Raw genomic sequence first — 25,390 nt, forward strand, 5'->3', positions numbered from 1 at the left:
TACCAAAGCAGTTAGATTTAAAACAAGATCTGGGGGAGCTGGTGAAGAGGCAGGATACGGTGGAAGCACATGTTAACACCGTAACTAAGGACATCATAGAAGTGCAGCAGGCAGAGGCAGGAGTCCGCACAGAGTAGTTGGCACTGTGGGACAAGTTGGAAGATCTAGAGAACAGATCCTGGTGGTGTAATCTCTGGATCCGGGGGGTGCCGGAAGAAAGTGCCTATCATGATGCCCGCCAGACAGCCTTGGACATCTGTACCAACCTCCTCACTAGTGCACTGGAAGATGAGGGGCGGATGCCGGAAATAAAAATAGATTGAGTGCATCGGGCTTTGGGGCGCCCTACATCCAACTTGCCCCGTGACATTGTTCTGTGCCTGGGCAGCTTTCGGGTGAAGGAGGAAATATTCCATGCAGCGTGGAAGCAGAGGGATTACAAATGGAACAATTTGTGGGTGGACATTTATCAGGATGTGGTGGCAGCCACCTTGCGGAAGCAGAAGGATATGCAAGCGGAGACCACCTATCTTCGCAGAGAGGGCCTCAGATATCGGTGGCTTTATCCATTCGCCTTGGCACTGACGGTGGGGAGCACAACGAGATGGGTTCGTACAGTAGCGGAGGCTCGGTTGGTGCTACAAGAACTAGGTGCTCCTAACCTTTCTGAGAGGGTCCTGCTGGAGAGCGAGCGGAGGAGAGAGCTGGACCTTCCAGATGGTGGCGACAGACCAGAGGAGCGACAGCGCGGAGTGCTGTGAGCAGTGATCCTCCAGGACAACCTACGTGAGAGGTTTGCTGGCACTACTGGACTTCCCTGTTGGCCTGGACGGCTTCTGCTGTTCGGAGGCCATGGGTCTTTCCTTGGGAGGTGGGCGGTGTGTGCGTGCTGGGTGTGTTTTTTTGGGAAGGGTTGGAGGATAGGTCGGGGAGTCTGTTTGCGAAGGGGATTCAGGAGAAGGGCCAGGTGTGATATAGAGGGCAGCTGCCAGCATGGAGCCCGCATGGTGGGCCTGGGAAGTCTGTTGCAGTCTGGGGGATCTATTATGATGGGCTGTGTTGTGGTTGTGTACTACGTGAGTGTTGAAGTGAGGGTCTGTTGGTGAGGGTTATTTGTAGTGGGGACCCAGATGGAGTGTATTGCATATATTTGGTGTATATTTTGGGGTGATGGGGTATGCTTTGGGGTGGCTGGGGTGGTGGAGTTGCTTCTTTCTCAGGAGATCTTGAGATCTGTTCGGATGGTTTCGGGTTGGGATGGGGGAGGGGGATGTTAGAGGGGGGAAGAGGGGGAAGGTGGGTAGTGGGGGAGGGGTTGGGAGTTGGGGTGTGGCGGGGAGATGGTACTCTGTCCAGAATTGGTACTGGATGGTCATCAGCTAAGTTCTCTACTAGTTTTTGCGTCTGATGTTATGAACTGGATTATAGTGCCTTTGCTCGATTTACCCACTGATATCATCATCTTCTTTTTGCAGGCTACTCTAGTTGCTTTTTTCTTAGAGACATTTTTTGTTCCCATGCAGGAGAAGTTATTGAAGGAGTGGAGTTTTTTGGCCAAATGAAGCTGAACTGAGGCCTTTTTCTCCACTTCTTTTTATTTTTTCTTGTTGTGTCCCCTTTGTGTGGTTGACTGCGTGGATGAATGTGTATATGATTAAAGCCTTGTAGTGTTGCAGAGCTTAGATCATTTTTCATATAGGGTTCTGATATTGAGTGTAAAGTTGGGGATAAATTCCCCCATTAAGCGCTCCAAAATTTTACAACACTTACAGCGCCATAAGGTGGATGTGGCCTTTCTCCAGGAGACCCATTTGACTGATCTTGAACATATGAAATTGAAGCAATGGTGGGTGGGGAAGTGTGTTGCGGCTTTTGCAAAGGGGAAACATAGGGAGGTAGCGATTTTGTTCCGTAAGGGCCTCCTAGACAACTTACAAATTTTGGCTAAGGATGGGGAGGGCAGATATGTGCTCTGTCGAGAGGTGATTGAAGAGCAGGACATGGTATTTTGCTGTGAATATGCTCCTAATGAAAGTGACCTGGCATTCTATGCTAAATTGATCCGTTTGTTGTTGCCCTTTGCCCAGGTCTCCCTGATTGTTTGGGGAGACTTTAACACTGTTCGTGATTCTAGTTTGGATTGCATGGGGCCGAGGGTGTTCTACATCGGGCAGGGGAGAGGGAGCTCCAAAAATTTAGTGATAACCTGGAATTAATCAATCCCTGGAGGGTACTGCATGGCACCAAGAGGGATTATACCCATATGTCCCGGGCGCACGGTACGCAGTCTCGCATAGATTATATTTGGGTGATGGAACAGGTGTTTGAGAAGCTGGAGCAGGCGGAGATAGGTCCCTATACAATCTCTGATCATGCTTGGGTTCAAGTGACATGGCAGGAAGGAGGGGGGCCTCCAGGGAAGTGGCGCTGGGTGTTTCCGCCTGCACTGTAAGGGATCTGAACTATAGGGTTGCTGGGTACATGGAATGAATACAAATGGCATAATGCTCACGGAGAAGGGGACCCCATCTTATTCTGGGAAGCAGCAAAGGCGGTGTTGAGGGGGATACCCTTAGGGGAGAGTGTGGCGCAGTGGTTAAAGCTATAGCCTCAGCATCCTGAGGTTGTGGGTTCAAACCCCTGTTGCTCCTTATGAACCTGGACAAGTCACTTAATCCCCTCATGCCCCAGGTACATAAAATAGATTGTGAGCCAGCCAGGACAGATAGGGAAAAATGCTTGAGTACCTGAATAAATTCATGTAAATCATTCTGAGCTCCCCTGGGAGAATGGTATAGAAAATTGAATAAATAAAAATATAAAAATAGTTATAGCAGTCACATAAAAAAGCTCGAGATAGGAAAATTCTGCGTTTAGAGAGGGATGTTGCTAGGGCCCGGAGGAGGTATGGCCAGACTGGCGACCCCATGCACAAATAAGAGTTGATGAAATATCAAGTGGCCCTCAATTCCCTACTATATCAGCGGGCGTGCAAATCCCTCGCTTACTATAAGTACCAGCTTTATAGCTATGGGAATAAGGGGGGAAGCTACTGGCCCGACTGGTTTCTACCAGGACGGGCCCACGTAGGGTTCAGGACTTGAGGAACGAGCAGGGGGAGAGTTACAACAGACCTGGAGATCGGAGCCATATTTTTTCGCTATTTTAAGAACCTCTATGCCCCCCCTCCCCATGTCAGAGAGAGTAACGGCAGGGCCATATTTGGATGGGATAACGTTGCCATGTATCTCTGAGATAGACAGGGAGCATCTGAATGCACCAATAATGCCGGAGGAAGTGTATTGGGCAATAGGGAACAGTTCTCTGCTGAAAGCACCGGGCAAGGATGGCATGCGCATTGAATTTTATAAGCTCTTAGGTGAGGAGATCATTCATCCGCTCGCTCGGATGTTTAATATCATGGTTGGCGCAGAGGCTTTACCGGAGGGTATGAACATGGCATGCATATTGATGTTCCCTAAACCGCATAAAGATTCTAAAAATGAAGGTTCCTATCATCCTATTTCCTTATTTTTTTTCCCCAATTCTTTATTCATTTTTTCATCTAACAAGTGTACAATATTACATCAACATCATACACATCACTTAAAAATCTTTCTATTATCAACTTAAATACATAAATTAACCCCCTCCCCACCCTCCCTTTCCACAAATATTGTAATCAAAAATATCATACATGTGTTGTAATCATAAATATTGATTAAATCTATAATATAACTATATATCACCCCCTACTCATTATTATCAATATATTTTCAGTGTAAAAAAATGTCTAATCATTACAATATGTTATCAATGGCCCCCAAATCTTTTTAAAATTATTATAACTCCCTTTTTGTAATGCAATTGTTCTTTCCATTTTGTATATATGGCACAACAAATTCCACCAGAAGGTGTAATTAAGTCTGGTGTAATTTTTCCAATTTCTGGTGATATGTTGAATGGTGACTCCTGTCATTATTAATAAAAGTTTATTGTTACTTGATGAAATTCGACTTTTTATTCTCATAGACGTCCCAAATAGAATTGTATCATATGATAGAGCTACATGGTTTTCTAATAAACAATTAATTTGAGACCAAATTGATTTCCAAAAGGCCATGATACAGGGACAAAAGTATATTAAATGATCTAAAGTCTCTGCTTCCAGATTACAATGCCAGCATCTATTAGACTTAGAGCAGGGGTCTCAAAGTCCCTCCTTGAGGGCCACAATCCAGTCGGGTTTTCGGGATTTCCGCAATGAATATGCATGAGATCTATGTGCATGCACTACTTTCAATGCATATTCATTGGGGAAATCCTGAAAACCTGACTAGATTGTGGCCCTCAAGGAGGGACTTTGAGATCCCTGACTTAGAGCTATCCAACTTCTGTAATCTAATTGGGGTCCAAAATGCTCTAGGTAACAAAAAGAACCAAGTTTGTCTCATAGATGCAGACACTGTACATCTCATTCTCCAGACCAAATTTGTGGCCATTGAGATGCAGAAATCTGATGTTTAATCTCAATGCTCCAAATGTCTCTAAGACCAGTCTTTGGTTTTTTTTTTTCATAAATCCAGATATCAATTTATACCACTGTGCGGCCTGGTGTCCCAAGAAATCTGCCTGAAAGCATAAGAATTCCAGACTACACTGATTGCTAAGATTTTTCCATTCAGGGAATCCCTCCTGAATAGCCTGTTTCAGCTGCAACCATTTAAAGTTTTGTGATTTGTTTAGACCATATTTATGTTGCAACTGTGAAAAATCAAGAAAAATCAAGTTTACCATTTAAAATAATAATAATAACAGTTTATATACCGCAGGACCGTGAAGTTCTATGCGGTTTACAATGATTAAAAGGTATTACAGATTAAGTGGAATAAACAAAGTTCAGAGTTAGTGAATAACAGTTCTAAAGATCATTTGTTGAGGACTAAGATTATGTAGGTCAGGTACCTAAGTACTTCAGGAACAGATTTGTTTTTAGGCATTTCCTGAATTTCCTGTAAGTAGTAGGCACAATCAGTTGAAAAATGGAAAAGCCCATCTATTTCATGTTGAACAGCACATCAGCGAGCTTGAGAAGTACTTCATGAACTTAGTTCAAGAAGCAGATTTGGCCAACCTACCTCCCAATGATATATATATCAGCTGTTATGGCTTACCCAACCGTGCTGCCCCTCCTGGGACAGGTACTCAAGTATGGAAGAATATGCAGAAAGATATTCACCTTCTGCTAATATAAACAGAACCAGAACTATATTTCAAAGATGACCATCATTAATGTGGGTGGTATACATAGATCATTCACCGTTGCTCAAAAATGATACTAAAACAGAACGCAGAACAGAGCTATTAATATTTCATTTGTGGTTAAGATACCATTCATTGCCCATTAAGTCTGACAAATGAGTAGAGGTTGAAAATTTTGTTTTTCATAATGAAGACATTAGGACAGGATCAGTTGCTCAAATCAGGGCAAGTTTGTGCAAAATTTTTTCAACCTCTTGACCCAGGCATTTTTTGGATTTCTCAACATTTGAATCAAATCTCATAGCAAAACATAGTCATTGTGTTCCTGTGCTAATGCTACTCTCTGTTAATGCCTTCCTGTCCTGTAAATGATTTTATAGGATCTTGTGTTTCCATCTTGTAGGATGAATTTAAAAAAGATTTTAATAATGATACCATTAGCTAATGTCTTCTTGTGTTTGTCTTGTTGAAACATGTTTAGTATTTCTTAAATATGTATGCATGTAATTTTGTAAACCGCATAGTTATTATGCAGTATATAAAGTTTAAAAAAATAAATAAATAGTTGGTCTTTAAAGTTTATTAAAAATTAAAGAATAGAAAACATTTACATAAAAATTGGATTTTTCCACACCGTTGTCCCTGAAAAAAATAATGTACACATGATATCTTATTACCTGCAGCACACAAGCCACAATGGTAAATTCATCTTTACCATAACAGAAAGGTCACATGATGTATTTCCTATCACTAGCTATAAAAATGTGCACCATCCCAGGACTCTAACAAATGCAGTTTCCTTAATGTATGTTTGCATTTCAAATTATTGCCATGTGTAAATAGTATGAGACCTGCCTATATATGGTATGGAAAAATTATTTTCTTACCTGCTAATTTTCTTCCCTTTAGATGCAGCAGATTAATCCAGAGACTAGTGGGATAGTGCACATCTACCAGCAGGTGGAGATAGAGAACTCATTTACAGGTGCTCCTCTTGGATGGAACTCCTCCTGGCCAATTATCGCTCTTTGGCAAAGCATCAGGAATAACCAAATTGCATAAGTAAAAAAGTTAGTTCCCATAAACAAGTAGAAAATAGCAGAAACCAACTATCAACCATAACATGAACGCCCCTCGAGGGAACTGGGGTTAGGGAACTGATAGCAGACAGTAAGAAAGGGTGGGGGCTCTACATTCATCTGCTGCATCTAAAGGAAAGAAAATTAGCAGGTAAGAACAATCTTTCCTTCCTTAGCATCAGCAGCAGATGAATCTAGAGACTAGTGAGTTGTAGCAAAGCATTCCCTAATCCGGGTGGGAAGTGAATGCTGCCTCCGCAAAAGCTGCATCTGCATACGCGCCACATACAACCGATATCTAGAAAATGTGTTTGTGGAGGACCAATTTGCCACCCAAGTGTCTTCCAAGGAAAAACCCCTGGACTCGGCCCATGAAGTAGCAACCAATCTGGTTGAGTGAGCTTGGAGATAAGCGGCAACTGCTTGCCTGCCAACATATAAGTGGAAGCAATATCCTCTCTGTCCCATTGAGCCACTGACATCTTGGATGCCACCATACCCTTGTTGCATCCGGAGACCACAAAAAGATGATTCGAACGTCTAAAGTCATTAGTAATTTGAAGATAGTGCATGAGTATTCTGCGAACATCGAGCAATCACAGCAAATGAAAATGAGACCCATAGTCCTCCTCTCGAAAAGAAGAGAGACTGATTGACATGAAAGGCCAAGACCACCTTAGAAAGAAAAGAAGGTACTGTCCAAATTGAGATCCCTGACTCTGTGAACCGTACGAATGGATCCCTACATGACAGAGCTTGCAATTCAGAAACCCGTAAAGCCGACGCCATGGCTACCAAAAAGACTATTTTCAAGGTGACTTCCTTAATAGTGGCTTTAAGCAAATGCTCAAAAGGAGACCCTTGTAAGCCATGAAGAGTCAACTTTAGATTCCAGTCCGGACAAGGTTTCCTCAAGGGCAGATGCAGATGTTGACCCCCCCACCCCCCTTCAGGAGTCTGACCACATCCGGCTGAGAAGCCAAGGAAGAGTGAGCTATCCTGCCTCTGTAAGAAGCGAAGGCTGCTACCTTTACCTTAAGGGAATTGTATGCCAGTCCTTTGGATACACCATCCTGCAATAAGACCTCATTTCTGCACAATGAAATCGAATGCCTCGGGCAAAAGCTCCTATTCCCCGGGATATAACAGATTTCCGCTTAGGAAGTCCGCTTGAATGTTTATCTTTCCTACAATATGAGTGGCGGATAGAAGAGGAAGATGAGCTTCCATCCAAAGAAGAACCCCTGCTTCCTGTGCCAGTTGAGGGCTCCCAGTGACCCCCTGCCTGTTGATATACCGCTGTGACACTGTCCGACAAGACCCTGGTTGCCTTGTCCTGTAACAAGGTTTGGAATGCCAACAGCACCATATGAATCGCCCTCAATTCCAGCTGGTTGATGGACCACTGAGCCTTCTGTGCTGAGGACTGAAGGCATTGAGCTCCCCATCCAGTCAGACTGGCATCCATGATGATCACTATTCATAGCTTTCCCCTGAACAGGTTACGACTGTGTAGCCACCAATACATGCTAAGAGAGGCTTGAGGAGTCCATCGAAGTCGGCGATTGTAATCCTGAGAGAGACAGGTGACCACCTGGACAGGAGAGACTGTTGCAATGGTCACATGTGAAATTGAGCCCAAGGCACCACTTCCAGAGCCGCTACCATGGAGCCGAGAAATTGCACATAATCCCAAACTCCCAGTGCCGGAGACCAGAGTAAAAGGTGAATCTGAGTCTGCAACTTCTCGCCTCTGCACTTGAGTACAAAACCTTCCCCCAAGCCAGATGTTCCAACAATTGATACGGGATCAGAGAACTCTTGGGGAAATTGATGACCCAACCGAGGGACTGAAGGAGAGAAATCACTCTGTATTACCTGATAACTTTCTTGCCAAGAAGACGCTTGAATCAACCAATCGTCCAAGTAGGGGTGTACCTGAATTCCCTCTCTCCACCATCACCACCACCATCACTCTGGAAAACGTACATGGTGCTGTTGTGAGGCCGAAAGTCATGGCTTGAAACTGAAAATGCTGCTCAAGAATGGCAAACCAAAGATAGCACTGATGCGAGGGCCATATGGGAATGTGGTCTGGTGCTTGAGGTCTACTGCTGTTAAGAATTCTCCCAGCTGAACCACTGCAATGACTGATCTCACTGTTTCCATCTGGAAGTGCCTGATGTGGAGAAATCGATTGACCCTCTTGAGATTCAGAATGGGCACCACGGAGTAAATGGAGTACGTTCCCTGACCCCTTTGCGCTGGCAGAAGAGTAACTACCACTCCCAGCTCCAGCAGTGAATTGAGGATGCTTCTCACTGAATCCACCTTGGCCATCCCCAAACACGGGGAAATCAAGGAAGAATTCTTCTCTCCTGTCTCAGATTCTCACTTGTAACCTTCTCAAATAATGTCCAAAATCCACTGATTAGAGGTGATCTTGGCCCACTTTGACAGCAAGAGACAGCCATCCCCAATATAGTCTGCGGAGGGATCCGAGGCTCCTTCACTGCAAGGCTCTGGAGGCCTGGGGATGGACTGACTAGGAGGCAGATGGTTTGGAAGGATGAAAGGGACTCTTCTGAGAAAACTTTGGCTTGGACCTGTAAGAAGAATTGTAAGAGGGCTTACCCGGTGTATGCTGCTTGGTATCCCTGAAATGGGTATGGGCAGGTGGGGTCTTAAAGGAACCCTTAGGTTTGTCTTCCAGCAGCCGCTGAGACTTGGAATCGCCAAAATCCTTAACCAACATTTTCAAGTCCTCTTCAAATAATAATCAGCCCTTAAAAGGCAGCCATACCAGTATTTCTTTGGAGACATCATCCGCCACCCAATGACGAAACCACAACAAACTCTGAGACATTTGCTTAGTCAAAGCGCGGATGATATCATACAAATATCGATTATTTTTTAACCGCTACCTGGTTTGTTTGTTTTTTCTTTTTTCTTCTTTTTTTTTTTTTAAACAGTTATTATAACCCCCCTTTTTGTTCTTCCCTTTTATGTTTTTTCTTCTCTTCTATCAAAAATTGTAACTATTCCCCCTCCTAACCACACATGTCTTGTATGTCTTACCCACAAAATTATTTTAAACTTATGTCTACACTCAGTTTGTTAAGTGTGTTAAATTTTAACTAACAAATTTGTTTTTATGTCAACATTAACATTGCACTTGTTTAATTTATTAATATATGTTATTATTATTGTACATTGCCTAGTAATTTAAATAGGCGATTCATCAAGAATAAATAAACTTGAAACAAACACAATCTGCTAATCTGCCAGATACGCCAGACCTGTCTAATCATCAGGAAATTCTGGAGGAAGAGATGCTCCAGACTCCACCATCCCATCCATAATCTGTTGAAGCCATTGAAGACAAGCACATGCTGCATAACAGCTACACACCACCGCCTGCAAAATTAAAGCCGCAACCTTAAAGGATAACTTAATAGAGGCCTCCAACTTCCTGTCCTGGGTATCTTTTAATGCCACCTCTCCTTTCTATGGTTTTCTTGGTGACTTCAGCCACCAAAGCATCTACTTTCGGGAGATAAACTTCCCTATCTCGTTCTGAGCCACCGGATATAGTTGCCTCAAGGATTTAGCCACTCGGAGACCCACCTCCGGAGTGGCCCACTGTGCTGAAATAAGCTCCAGCATGGCCTCATGGAGAGGGAATGTCTTGAGTGGTTTCCTCATGCCCCTATGAGAGGATTGGGAGCCGCAGATGATTGAGAGTCATTTTGAGATAAACAGTACTCCCCAAAAATTTGTGGAGGTTCTTTTCCAGGAACACCTGCAAATTTTGAGAAACTGCGAATGTGGTTTAGGAGCAGATCAGAGGCAGGAGACAGCAGCTGGGGCACCATAGGGTGCTGAAAATCGGGTGCGGGATCTTTCTTAGTATTTTCTGACCGTCTCTTCCAGGAACTAAAGTCAGGCAACACCAATCAGGAGCTGCTTGTCAAAGCAGCTCCTGATTGGTGTAGCCTAACTTTAGTACCAGGAAGAGGTCGTCGGAAAATACCGCAAAAGACTGAGTCCGCGACTTGGGAACTGCAAATTTGTGGGGGTATACACTATTAAGACTCTGCAATGCCATAGGAATAAATGTGGTCAACTCTTCTCTATGGAAGAGGCATAATGCCATGGGATCATCTGGTTGCCCCACCAGAACCTCCCCCAAATCCAAATCCTGCATGCCAACATTATCTGAAGACCTGGGAAAGATCAGGAGCATTGAACCCAAAAGAGGGTCCTCCTCAGTCACGGAGACCACCCTGTATCGCTTAGCCCCCTGCTGAAACTGCCCAGAGGCAAGAGAAAGCTGGCTAGTCATGGGCTGAGCCGAATCCCCTGCTACCCTAGTCACAAGTTGAGCAGACTTAAAGCCTTGCAGTAAAAAGGCCTTGTGTAACAGCAGCAGAAACTCGGGGGGGGGGGGGGGGGGAAATAAATTTGCTGGTTGAGACATGTCCATTCTAGGCAGTCCCTACACCACCACCACTAACCCCCAAAGCCTGAGCAAACTCAGCCACTGAATCAGCCAGCCCATTCCTCGGGGAAGATGCCTCAGACGCGATAAGAATCGCTGAGAGAGAAGGGGAACATGAACGCACGTCAACTACATGGGAAAACAAAGTGCCCTCCGACGCCATGATGGACTCCTCAGTGGGATGTTGGAGCAGCCGGCTGCACATTCTCCAGATGGAGTTCACCGCTTCCCACAACACGAACATCTTTTAACTGCTTCTGCTGCCATAGAAAATGCTCCAAAATGAAACCGCAACAAAAAATAGCATTTAACAGCAATAAAAATAACCCGACTTATGCACTCCAGGTCCATTGTCAGAGGAATCAGTACCTGTACAAGCTAATAGCTGAAGTTTCCAAGAAAGGACAGTGAAGAAACTTTCTAAGCCTTTCAAAGCTGGTGTTATTTTTGTTTTGTTTTTTTAAAGTAGGCAGAGACCCAAGGAACCCTTCAATCACAGGGGAGGGTGGGGAAGGGACCTAGGGGAGCCCAGGTGTAGCCCCTAAAGCTGGCACCGCTCAGCCATACACTCCACTGAAGCCAAAGCTGTATGAGTGAAGAGCTATTTTAATAGAAGCCAGGAGCTAGACGAATGGCATCCATTTACCTGCTGGAGACAGAGCATACTAATTGATCTGCTGGTAGATGTTTACTATCCCACTAGTCTCTGGATTCATCTGCTGCTGGTGCTAAGGAAATTGGATTAACCAGGTCCACAATTATCTTGCCTATGAAATATTGCAGACATATGTGATATTTTGCTTGGAATGTGAACTACCAGTCTGTCCTCTTCACACATAAATAAGATGTATTTGCAAATATGATTGGTTGTGGGCTATTCTGTTTAAAAGGAATATTGTTTTAAAGCTCTTGCTAGTTGCCAACTTTTTTTGGGCATTTAGATATCTATGTTAAAATGTCTCTCACCATACTGTCATAACAGCATGTATTTATTTTTAACTTTTCCTACTAATGGACATCATCCAATTAACCATTAGTGTTTCAAAGGGCAAAAATATCCCTATATTTAAAAACATGAAGCAAATTCTATCACATATGATATCAAATTCCCAGGACAACTTTGGTTTTAAAACTTAAGATTAAAGGGGATGTACATTTTCTTATTTTAAAAAAGAAAACTAATGAAGACAGTGGATGTCATGAAAATACTCTTGCATAGTATACCTGTATGTATCAGTTAATTAATGTCAGTCACGCAGACTGTGTGCAACACAAGAATGTGTGCTTCTGCAATACATTACAGGAAGTCTAATAATGCATACAGCAGCTGAAGTATTTATGCATCAGCATATTGTTATTCCTTAATAACATCAACAATTTCTTCTTCACACATTTCTTAAACTGGATGCCCGCTTCTCAGAACAGATTATATATAGTTTTCCGTACTGGCGTAGTGAGGGTGGGAAGTGCCCCAGGCGGTGGGATCCCTTATTGCTCTCTTTTCCACAGCCCACTGCTACGCACGCCCCTTCCCTCATACCTGTTTAACTTTCCTGACATGAGCAGCATTTCTAACTTGCTGCCCGCGCTAGCTCTTCCTCTGATGCCACTTTCTAGTTGTGGAACCTGGAAATAACGTTAGAGGGGAGTTTCAAGGCTGGCGCGAACAGCAGGTTGGAGCTGCTGCTCGCACCGATGAAGAGCTAGATGTACGACTGGGGGTTGGGAGTGAAGGCGTTTACACGGTGGGGGAGGAATGGGAAGGAACAAGGGGTGGAGAGGAGAGGTGCCAGTGCCCCCACCAAGTCAACGCCTGGTCTCCCATCATGAAAGGGCTATTACTACTAAACTACTGAAGCACTTCATTGTTCACAATTTTTCAGCGCAAAGGTAACCTCCTCTCCCACCACTGTTCTGGCACTTGAAATACTGGGTTAGCTGTCAATTAAAAAGGCAAATAAAGTTTAAAAGGTATTGTGGCCAGCAAAACAAATTGAAGCCAACTTACTTAATGGATTGGGATAGGTAGAGATCCAATTTTTTGTGCTGTCTCAATATCCCTCAGTTTAAAGTCATTAGCTCAAAACTAGCATATTCATTGAGAACCAGGAAACCTTATGTGTTCAACAAAAAGGATAAAAAGCCTATGTGTAGAATTTGATAACAGTTCATTAGATATTTCACCTGCTGAAAACTATGATCCAAACTTAGGTAACAATTGTGGAAAGGACTTGGAAACCATGACAAAATATTCCTCCTCCTCTTTTAACTTATGCAATTATGAAATTAAAAGTATTGCACAAACAAGTTCCTAAGATTTACAAAGAAAACCAAAAACCATTCTGAACCAGAAGCAGCAAATTTACAACTAGACTTGCTGCAAAATTAGACTGGAAGACTGAAATGTCTCCTGCTGTTTAATCCCTTTGCCAAAAGAAAAATGTGTAAGAATAAAAAGAAAATAACCACAAACGGTGCATAAACAGCAAATAAGGCCTATATTGCTACAGCTGCTTCGGCACTGTATTATGGGAAGGCCAAAATAAAAATTCACATTTAAGGCTTCACAGATATAGACAACTACTTTAAAGAAGGACCTAACATCCACACAAAACATGCAAAAGGATTAGCTTCAGATATCCAGCAACATCTGCAAAGTACTGTTCCCAGAGATGGCCTCTGTTCTCCAGTCTTCTGTAACATTTTCTTGGCTGCAGTCTGCAATGGGCAAGGTCTCCTGGAACTAGCCACTACCTGCTGAGGCTGACTGGTAAGCTGTCTCTTGGGTGTTTTTTCCTTCTCCAACTGTTACGATTATGTTGGTAGTGTCCTCGGTTAGCAACAGGCTGTTTCATGCCTCCATTGCTTATAGGATAGTTGCCATTGTCTTGATTATGGTTATAAATGCCTTTCATGGAAAATTTGATTCCACCATGCTGCTGTTGATTAAACACACAAAAATGGAAATAAAGACATGACCTCTTTTCTATCTCTCCCACTGAAACAGGCTTTTATCAACCACATGCAATTTCTTAAAGTTCTACTAGACCAGTGGTTCCCAACCCTGTCCTGGAGGACCACCATCCAGTCAGCTTTTCCAGACAGCCCTAATGATTATACATGGGGCAGATTTGCATGCCTGTCACCTCCATTATATGCAAATCTCTCTCATGCATATTCACTAGGGTTATCCCAAAAAAATCCAACTGGCTGATGGTCCTCCAGGACAGGGTTGGGAACCACTGTACTAGACCATAACTGATGGATATGATAACCTTTGATAATCTTCTTCTGTTAGTTCCTGGAGGATTCAGTATGCTAGGTGCTCAATCCCTTCCAGCAATCTGGGAGTTGCAGAAATCCAAACACTTTAATGAGCATGTGCTCCTCCTACCTTAGAGAGAGTTAGAGCCACCTACAGTTCAGTCCCAAAGCCAAGCAAAATACTGGAACAAATCCATGACAAAATAAGGGGGCATGGAGGAACCTCCCCGGTAACAAAATTCCTATTCTGGGCTGCTCTGCAAAACCTGAAAACAAGTAAATAAACAGGTAAAAGGAAAAACAAAAAACATTGAGGAACAATGTAGAACTAACCTGCTGTGTGCAACGAACACCCACATGAAGCAGCCTTCGGTAATATGCATACTCACAAAAGAGCGAACTCCCACAGGATCCATCTACTGGCTGGAAGATCCCGAAGCCTGTAAGGAAACCGAGGCTAAAGAAAGCAGGCGATCCAGAACAACCAAGCTTATACAGCAGGCAGGCTGTACTGAATCCTCCAGGGACTAACAGAAAGATTGTCGAAGGTATAAACCTAATCTTCCATTCTGCTACGACCCTTATGGATTCAGTACGCTAGGTGATGTTTTCCGCATCGTTTGTCATATGTATGACTACCTCCCCTCTGGGAGACGGTCTTATGTATGCACTCGATGTGAGGAACTGGAGGGTCTGAAGAAGCGAGTCAGACTACTGGAGGGCAGAGTACTTCGAGCAGTTGAGAAGGAGATCAGAGAGGCAGAAAACTTCATGACTGAGAGGAACGTTGAAGAAGTAGTCAGGGAGTTAGAGAAGTTCGAGGAGGCATACAGAGAAACCATGGAAAATTAACAGCAACAGAGGAACTGCCAAGATATGCCTACAGTGAGTGAGAACCACCTGAAGGACAACCACAAGAAAGGAACAGATGACACAGCAGCGGGACCTTGAAATAGCGGAGGGAACCCACAGGAAGACAAGTCCAGTGCAAGCCAACGCTGGGATGAAGAAAGATGGAAGTGCACCGAAGACATGGACCTGTGGCTAGAGAGACATGAGAAGATTGAGATGACAGCAATCGTCGTGGGAAACTCCATCATCCGACAAGTCGAAAGGCACATAATGGGAGGAAGAAAGGATCAGCTGGCAGGAGCCAAGGTGGAGGATATAGTGAGCCACATCGACAGGATCATCAACATTGCGGAAGGGGGAGATAGGGTGGTGGTGATCCACGTTGGGACAAATGACGTGAGCAACAGGAACTACAGCAGGGAAACATTGAAAGACCAGTTCCGGATGCTAGGAAGGAAGCTGAAGATCAGAACGCCAAGGGTAGCATTCTCGGAGATCTTGCAGGTACCCAGGGCCGACGGCAAGAGGCAGATGGAACTGCAAGCAGTTAACGCATGGATGAGGCGTTGGTGTGAGGAAGGAAGATTCCACTTCGTGTACAACTGGATGATGTTCTGGGGGGAAGAACAAGCTATACAGGAAGGATGGACTCCACCTCAGTGGAGAAGGAATGAAGCTACTTGCAAGCAACATCAAGCAAGAAATTGAGAAGTTTTTAAACTAAGAAGAAGGGGAAAGCCAACAGTCGACCAAGAATTGATGGTTCGGGAAACGGTATACCCAGAGGATACCATGCAAGAAGATTGCAGAGAAGTCTCACTGGATCATAGGCGATAGCAATCCTGCTGGATCGAAAAGGACAGAAGCAAGGGAGACAGAAGGGGGAAGGAAATGCAAGAAAGTAACAGGCCACAAACAAGTGTATGCACACAAACACAAGGAGCCTAAGGGATAAAATGGGGGAACTGGAAACTACGGTACAAAACAATAACCTAGACATTATCGGCATCACAGAAATATGGTGGAATGAGGACATCTGGGACACTGTGCTACCGGGATACAAGCTATATACTGCAGAGACAAAGTAAGACAAAAAGGTGGAGGAATTACCCAATACATAACAGAGAGAATTGATGGAGAAATGATGGACGAGATTAAACACGAATGCAAGGGAGGCAACACAGTTATCATGTGCGACTTCAATTATCTGGAGATAGATTGGAACTTAGGCAACTCCAGCTGCAGTAGGGAGACCAAGTTCCTGGATGCTGTAGGCAATTGCTTCCTGAAAATACGAGAGGAAATGCAATTCTGTACTTAATTCTTTTTTAAATTTATATTCTTTTACAAGTTGAATAAACAATACTTGAAAGGAAATACAACAATTTAAAAAGAAAAACTAATATGAAATAATTCCACACTAGTGACTATAATTAAAGTCCACATTAAGCAGAAAGAGAATCAAGCAAATTCCAAGGAAAGTTGGACTTCAAGAAATAATGCTAAATTACTCAAATTACAGAGTGCAGCTGGAGGACAAAGCAATTGCCGACAGACTGAACACATTTTTTGCGTCTGTATTTATACCAAAGAAAATATACACAGTATGCCGGAATCCATCAGGCTATATGCTGGAAGCGAAAACGGGAAACTGACAGGGTTAACAGTCAGTCTAGAAGAGCTATGCAGGCAGACTGAAAGACTTAAGAGCGATAAATCCCCAGAACTGGATGGTATCCATCCAAGGGTCATTAAGGAACTGAAAGGGACTATAGCTGAACTGCTTCAACTAATAGCCAATCTGTCGATCAAATGAAAGGTGGCGAATGTTATGCCAATCTTCAAAAAAGGTTTGAGGGGAGCCCTTGGAAACTACAGACCAGTGAGTCTATCCTCAGAACCGTGAAAGATGGTAGAGGCACTGATAAAAGATCATCTCATATCACCTTGACGGACACGGTCTGATGACCAGTCAGCATGGTTTCAGCAAAGGCAGATCTTGTTTGACGAACTTGCTGCACTTCTTCAAGGGAGTAAACAGGTAGATAGACAAGGGCGACCCAGTCGACATTGTATATCTGGATTTTCAGAAGACTTTTGACAAGGTTATGCATGAATGACTACTTCGGAAAATTGCGAGCCATGGAAACGAGGGTGAAATACGTGGATTATAAACTGGCTGGAGCATAGGAAACAGAGAGTGGGGGTAAATGGACAATACTTGGACTGGAAGAGCGTCACCAGTGGCGTGCCACAGGGCTTGGACCCATGCTCTTCAACATCTTTATAAATGATCTGGACATAGGTACGACGAGTGTGGTGATTAAATTTGTTGACAATACAAATTTATTCAGAGTAGTGAAGACACAGGGGGATTGCGAAGATCTGCAATGTGACATAATCAGGCTCGAGGAATGGGCATCAACATGGCAGATGAGGTTCAACATGGATAAGTGCAAAGTGATGCATGTCAGTAACAAAAATCTTATGCACGAATACAGGATGTCCGGGACGGTACTTGGAGAGACCTCCCAGGAAAGAGACTTGGAGGTTCTGATCGACAAGTCGATGAAGCCGTCCATGCAATGTGCTGTGGCAGCGAAAAGAGCAAATAGAATGCTAGGAATAATAAAGAAAGGGATCATGAACAGATCGGAGAAGGTTATCAAGCCGCTGTACCAGGCCATGGTGCGCCCTCACCTGGAGTACTGCATCCAGCACTGGTCACTGTACACGAAGAAGGACACGGTACTACTTGAAAGGGTCCAGAGAAGAGCAACTAAGATGGTTAATAGGTTGGAGGAGCTGCCGTACAGCGACAGATTAGAGAAACTGGGCCTCTTCTCCCTTGAACATGAGGGGACATGATCAAAACATTCAAGGTACTGAAGGGAACAGACTTAGTAGATAAGGACAGGTTGTTCACCCTCTCCAAGGTAGGGAGAACGAGAGGGCACTCTCTAAAATTGAAAGGGGATAGATTCCGTACAAACATAAGGAAAGTTCTACTTCACCCAGAGAATGACAGAAAACTGGAACGCTCTTCCAGAGTCTGTCATAGGGGAAAACATCCTCCAGGGATTCAAGACTAAGTTAGACAAGTTCCTGCTGAACCTAAACATACGCAGGTAGGGCTAGTCTTTGACCAGAGGGCCGCCATGTGAGCGGACTGCTGGGTATGATGGACCACTGGTCTGACTCAGCAGCGGCAATTCTTATGTTATTATGAACTCTGATGGATGTAGATTTCAGACCAGAGTTAGAGAGATGGAGCAGATAATCTAAAACAAAGTCCACTGACAATGAAGTGGGATCATAATGATGCAAGAGACACCAGGAAGAGAACAGAGTCCACTTTTTCTGATAGCACTGCTGTGTGGCTGGTTTCCTGGATGCATCATTAATGGTGTGGACAGGTTGAGAAAGATGCAATGTAGATGGATTCAGCACGAGAGAAACCAAGCTGTCAGGTGTAAAGATTGCAGGTTGGGATGTAGAAGCAAGTCTTGATTCTGAGTAAGCAGAGTAGGAAATATTGGAAGAGGAATTGGAACCCTGGTGCTGAATTGAAGTAGAAGGGAGAACCAATGTTGCCTGGAGCTATAAGTATCATGGTAGCTGATTCCCGTTCGAGTTTGAATAGAGTTTTCAACATGAGAAGGGTTGGAGGGAATGCATACAGAAAGAGACCAGACCAGTCCAGGAGAAACACATAGGCTTCCAGGCGGCGAGGAGAGTAAAGTCTGGAGCAAAACTGGGGCAACTTGTGATTGTGGGGAGCTGCAAATAAATCCACTTGAGGAGTGCCCCATTGAGCAAAGATTGGATGAAGAGTTGCAGAGTTGAGAGTCCTTTCGTGAGGCTGGAGAATTCTGCTGAGGTTGTCTGCTAGGGAATTCTTCTCCCCTTGAATGTAGACAGCCTTCAAGAAAAGGTTGCAAGCAATTGCCCAAGACCATATCTTTTGGGCTTCCTGACATAACAGGAGAGAGCCTGTGCCTCCTTGCTTGTTTATATAGTACATTGCTACTTGATTATCCATGCGAAGGAGGAGGACTTGAGGGCATAGACGATGTTGGAAAGTTTTGAGAGCAAAATACAAGGAGATTGATATAAACTGTTGTGAGACCAGAGACCTTGGGTTTGAAGGCCGCCCATGTGAGCCCTCCATGCGTATGGAGACGCATCCGTCGTGAGTACTTGATGATGGAGAGGTAATTGGAATAGGAGACCTCTGAATAGACTGAAGGAGGTCATCCACCATTGAAGCGACTATAGAAGAGATGATGTTACAGAGATGCTTTGATATCCGATCTGTCGCTTGAGATCACTGGGAAGCAAGGGTCCACTGAGTAATGAGCATATACAGTCATGCCAAGGGTGTCACTTGGACTGTGAAAGCCATGTGACCCAGAAGGATCATTATGTTTCTTGCCGAGAGAGTTTGGATTTGAAACATCTGTTGACAAAGGCGAAGAATAGAGTGCATGCTATCTGGAGGGAGAAAAGGCCTCATCAGAGTTGTGTCCAGGATCTCTCCGATGAATTGTAGACATTGAGTCGGGAGCAGATGGGATTTTTGGAAATTGACTTCAAATCCCAGAAGTTGAAGAAAGTATATAGCCCAAGTTGTGTGTAGGGCCACCTCCTGAGATAAGAGCTTTGTGGGTTCAAACCCCGCGCTGCTCCTTGTGACCCTGGGCAAGTCACTTAATCCTCCGTAGCCCCAGGTACGTTAGATAGATTGTGAGCCCACCGGGACAGAGAGGGAAAATGCTTGAGTACCTGATTGTAAAAACCGCTTAGATAACCTTGATAGGCGGTATATAAAATCCTAATAAACTTAAACTTAAACTTATCAGCCAATTGTCCAAGTAAGGGAAGACTTATAGACCATGTGATCGAATAGCTCCTCTGCCATCGGGTGCTGCTCTCACTCAGTCCAGCGACTTCGGGCCGCGTGGGAGCCCTGCTCTGCCCTCCCGAAACCCCTGTGAATCTACTGTTTTCTTTGGAAGCAGCTCCTCTGCCATCGGGTGCTGCTCTCACTTAATCCAGCGACTTCGGGCCGCGTGGGAGCCCTGCTCCGCCCCCCGAAACCCCTGTGAATCTACTGTTTTCTTTGGAAGCAGCTCCTCTGCCATCGGGTTCTGCTCTCACTCAGTCCAGCGACTTCAGGCCGCGTGGGAGCCCAGCTCTGCCCCCCGAAACCCCTGTGAATCTACTGTTTTCTTTGGAAGCAGCTCCTCTGCCATCGGGTGCTGCTCTCACTCAGTCCAGCGACTTCGGGCCGCGTGGGAGCCCTGCTCCACCCCCGAAACCCCTGTGAATCTACTGTTTTCTTTGGAAGCAGTTCCTCTGCCATCAGGTGCTGCTCTCACTTAATCCAGCGACTTCGGGCTGCGTGGGAGCCCTGCTCCGCCCCCCGAAACCCCTGCGAGTCTACTGACTTCTTCAGAAGCAGCTCCTCTGCCATCGGGTGCTGCTCTCACTCAATCCAGTGACTTCGGGCCGCGTGGGAGCCCTGCTCCGCCCCCCGAAACCCCTGTGAATCTACTGTTTTCTTTGGAAGCAGCTCCTCTGCCATCGGGTGCTGCTCTCACTCAGTCCAGCGACTTCGGGCCGCGTGGGAGCCCTGCTCCACCCCCCGAATCCCCCTGAGTCTATCCCCTCAACTCTTCCTCCGCCCGACACCGTTTTCCAAGCAGGAGGGCTCTGCTCCTGCTCTCTTGAGCCACCGGGGATCGCCGAAAGCCTCCTGCCGGTGCAGGTCTCTGATCGGGCTGACTCTGCCCAACTTTTAATTGGTCGCGTGAGCTCCCCCTCCCAGGTCGGCGAACCCACAAAAAAAAACAAAAAAACATTTCCCGGACCCCAGGATACACTCCTTGACTTACTATTCAACCGCACGATCTATCCACTGCTTGTTTCTTTTAAACTGCATATTTAGCCAAGACCCACTTCAAATTGTATCGCTCTATTAACAATTGTTCTAAGTTCAAACTGTATCTCTCTATTAACAATTGTTCTAAGTTCTCACCTGTGCGGTATCACACTTGAATCTGCTGGACACAAATTCCTCTTCAGTTTCTGTTCCTCTCCCATTCGCTTTCAGCCCTTCCGAGCTCTCTCTCTCTCCCCTCCCTCCTGGCAAATTCTCTGACCAACCCCCTCTCATTGGCCCCCCTGACTCCCACCATGAAGCCATCACTCTGGCCCCTTATTCTCCTTCTCTGCTCCTTCACAAACACTTCCCATTCCCAAAAACCTCTCCCCCCAAACTCTCCCGATACTACATTCACTAACAACATCTGCCCTGGCCTCAGAATCCCCATGCTAGTACCCACCAGATCCCATCATTTCAAAAAGCACCGAGGAGTCAACCTCACCTCCTTAAAGCCTGTTCCCCCAGCAAACCTACCCAACCTTACCTCTGACTCTCTCACCCCAGTCCTTACACTCTATTGTAACGCCAGATCCGTCCGAAATAAGACCCAAATAGTAAAAGATTTACTCGAAGATTTTGACCCGGGTTTTTTGTGCATCACTGAATCATGGATCGAAAAAGATGACTTACTCACTCAAAATGAACTCTGTCCCCCAGGCTACCATGGTCTCTTCTCTCCCAGAATAAACCGGAAAGGAGGAGGTCTGGCTCTACTCTACAAATCATTCTTTAATGTCGAACTCCTCGAAAAGGGCAGCCATTCTTCCTTAGAATTCATGCTAGCTTCAATAAATGACGAACTTCATCCCCACCCATTAGGCATCCTGCTACTTTACCGCCCACCCACCCCCTGGAATAAATCCTCTGAACTTGTTCTTGAGACCATAACAAGGGCCTATCTAAAATTCCATAGACTACTGATCATTGGCGACATAAACCTTCACCTAGATGATAACACCAACAAGGACACAACTGATTTGAAAGACTTCCTCACTTCCCTAGGCTTCACTGCTCTTCCGCCCACCCCTACGCACGAAAAGGGGCACTCCCTTGACATCATCAGCTTTCTTGACCTGACTGAGCACAAAACTTCCACTGATGAGACCCGTTGGGAACATGTCCCCTGGTCTGATCACCTCCTAGGCTCTTTCTGCCTCCCTATCTTTATGTCAGCCCTTTGTACCCCAACCCGAGCCACAAACTCCATCACCTACCGCAAAAAAATCACAAGTGAACTATTCTGGTCCCAGTTTCTCAACAAACTCCCTCCTCTTCCCAATCACACGGACCCAGACTCAAACTGGCACAACTGGGTGACTCTTTCCGAGACCACGTACCGTGCTCTTGCCCCTCTATCCACTAAACCCATCTCCTACTCTCATAAGGCTCCCTGGTATCTCCCATACCACAGGGAATTAAAACAGAAATGTCGAGCCCTGGAGCGAAAATGGAAAAAATTGAAATCCCCTTCAGATAGACAATCCTGGAGAGACAACATCAAATTCTATAACTCCGTACTAAAAAAAGCTAGGAAGAATTTCTATGGAGATAAAATCTCCAGGTCAAAAAACCAAAACAGTACACTGTTCCACATCTGGCGTAATCTAACTTCTAAGAATGACTCCGACTCCTCCCCCTCCATCCCATCTCCAAATGACCTAGCCAAATTTTTCAACGAGAAGATCACTACCATTAAGAGTTCGTTCCCCCCAGCTATCTCTTACAATTCTTTTCCTCCGAAAGACTCCGACCCTATCCCTGCTGATAGATCATGGACTACTTTCGAACTCGTATCCAAATCCCAGATCTCTAAACTTTGCCTCAAACTTAAATCCTGCAAATGCATCCTAGATCCTTTCCCATCCTACCTTTACGAAAACATTCCTGCGCAGGCCATCTCTTCCTTTACTAGCCTTATAAATAAAGTTTTACTATCGGGCCTGTTCTCCACAGAAATGGGACACATTGCCTTATCCCCTCTTCTGAAAAAAGCCGATCTCGACCCTTCCTTACCATCGAACTACTACCCCATAGCAAACATCCCTCTTTTAACAAAACTTCTAGAGACTGTAGTTGCTACTCAGCTCTCCTCTTACCTATAGAGATTCTCCATTCTCCAACACTACCAATACGGATTTAGGCCCAATTTCAGCACCGAGTCCCTCCTAGTTTCCTTAATTTCAAAGGTGCAACAACTACACGCTCGAAACAAATTTGCTGTTCTTCTACAGTTCGATCTCTCCGCAGCTTTCGATGTCGTGCACCATGACATACTAATTTACCAACTTTCTGAGATAGGAATAGACTCCTTTGTTCTAAAGTGGTTCTCAAACTTCCTTCGCTCTCGTTCCTACATTGTCAACACAAACGGTTCCAAATCCGCTCCGTGGACACCATCTTGTGGTATCCCACAGGGTTCTCCCCTATCCCCTATTCTCTTCAACATGTATATAACCTCCCTGAAGCTCCTCAAACTATCCCCCCTTGAAACAATATACACATACGCCGACGATATCCTTATCCTCTTCAAAATAGACCAGAACCTCACAAACCTCCAAGAGAACATCACTTCATGCATAATGAGACTTCACGCCTGGTCCCTCTCTGTACAGATGAAATTAAATGAATCAAAAACAAAATTACTCTGGCTCGGCCCAAAATTAGTATACCTGCCCACCCTCTTCACACTACCCACAGGCCCTGCTCTGCACCTTGAGTTCTCAAGCAAGGTCCTTGGCATCATCATCGATTTTTCCCTCTCCCTCAACGATCACCTGAATTCCTTGGCAAAATCATGTTTTTTCAGCCTCCACATGCTGAGGAAAGTAAGATCCTACTTTCACCAAAAACATTTCACCGTCCTTGTACAATCCATCATCCTATCCAAACTCGATTACTGTAATGCCATTTATCTATGTCTAACAAAAAAAAGTCTTCGCAGACTCCAGCTTATCCAAAATACTGCTGCCAAGCTGATTTTTGCAAAACGCAAATCTGATCACGTCTCCCCACCAGTGTTCCCGCTAAGCTGCGCTGGCGTGCGCTGGCGCACAAAATATTACATCGCAGCGCACAAGTTTCACGTCACAGCGCACACTCGAGCGGAGGTGAGAGGAAGCGGCGGCGGTCTGCCCTGATCGCCTAAGATGCAGCAGCGGCGGCTCCTTTCATGATCCCCGTAAATTACGGGGATGCCGCCGCTGCTGCATCTTAGGCGATCAGGGCAGACCGCCGCCGCTTCCTCTCACCTCCGCTCGAGTGTGCGCTGTGACGTGAAACTTGTGCGCTGCGATGTAATATTTTGTGCGCCAGCGCACGCCAGCGCAGCTTAGCGGGAACACTGCTCCCCACTACTTACCAATCTTCACTGGCTCCCAGTACTTTCCAGAATTCATTTCAAATGCTCCTGCCTGGTTTTCAAGATCATTCACGGCATCCTTCCGCCCCTAATCCCTCTATCCTTCATCGCCTCGACGCCTGCCACCACCAGATCCGCCCACAGACATAAACTATCCTTCCCCTCTCTACACGGCATCCTCCACGCAGGCAAACTGGGAAAATTCCTCCTCTCCAAAATCACGGGCCTTTGGAACGATCTCACTATCCCGCTGCGGAACCTGGACTCCCTCCAACTATTCCGAAAACAACTGAAAACCTGGCTTTTTTCTAACATATAACATTTCTTCTCCTGTTTACATCCCCGCTATCCGTATGCTCTTGTAAATCTTTCTCCTCTCTCTTCTTATATTTTTAAGCTTTGTAAACCGTGTCGAGCTCCACTTCCTTGGAGATGATGCGGTATATAAACTTAAGGCTTAGTTTAGTTTAGTTTAGACTCAGCCACTACAATCAGACACTTGGTGAAGACCCTGGGGGACGAAGCTAGGCTGAAAGGAAGGACTTTGTACTGATAATGTCACTGGCTGACTGACTTGAAAGCGGAGATATTTCCGGGAAACCTGATGAATTGGTATTTGGGTATAAGCTTCCTTGAGATCCAGCCAGTTGTTTTGATCCAACAGAGAATAAAGAAGAGCCAGGGAGAGCATACGGAGCTCTGATATCCAAAATGGGTCGCAGTCCTCCCGTCTTCTTGGGAACCAAGAAGTAACAGGAGTAGAATCCCTACCCCTGCTGAAAGAGGGAAACTTCCTCGATGGCATTCAGCAGGAGAAGGGATTGAACCTCCTGGAGAAGAAGGGAGGACTGCACAGGGTTTGAAACAGACTCTCCTGGAGGATGGTTTGGAGGCAGATGGTGGAAAAGGAGAGTGTAACCCTGATGAATGATGGACAATACCCAGAGATCGGTCGTGATAAGTTCCCGAGTGATGTAATGTTGAAGGTGTCCTCTGATGGGCTGAGGTAAATGCTGAAGAATGGGAACCGTGGCTATGCTCTTGAGGAACATGTCAAAAAGGCTATGAGTGTTTCAGCTGAGAAGCTTGTTGTTTATGTTGTTGTTAACATTGCTGTTGTTTTTGCT

The 25,390-nt window shown here is 45.1% G+C and overlaps 1 protein-coding gene across 3 annotated transcripts in view; it reads right to left on the reverse strand.

The window, feature by feature from the left end:
• Window positions 1-9,490: 9,490 nt before the first annotated feature.
• TENT4A (terminal nucleotidyltransferase 4A) overlaps window positions 9,491-25,390 on the reverse strand; it is a 547,459-nt gene continuing 531,559 nt past the window's right edge. For all 3 annotated transcript variants that reach the window (XM_033929742.1, XM_033929743.1, XM_033929741.1), the window contains one exon: window positions 9,491-13,781. In XM_033929742.1, the coding sequence (XP_033785633.1) occupies window positions 13,593-13,781 (189 nt within the window). In that variant the 3' untranslated portion in view covers window positions 9,491-13,592. The remainder of the gene's footprint in view (window positions 13,782-25,390) is intronic.

This window comes from Geotrypetes seraphini, chromosome 2, assembly GCF_902459505.1.
Source record: "Geotrypetes seraphini chromosome 2, aGeoSer1.1, whole genome shotgun sequence".
Lineage (NCBI taxonomy): Eukaryota > Metazoa > Chordata > Amphibia > Gymnophiona > Dermophiidae > Geotrypetes > Geotrypetes seraphini.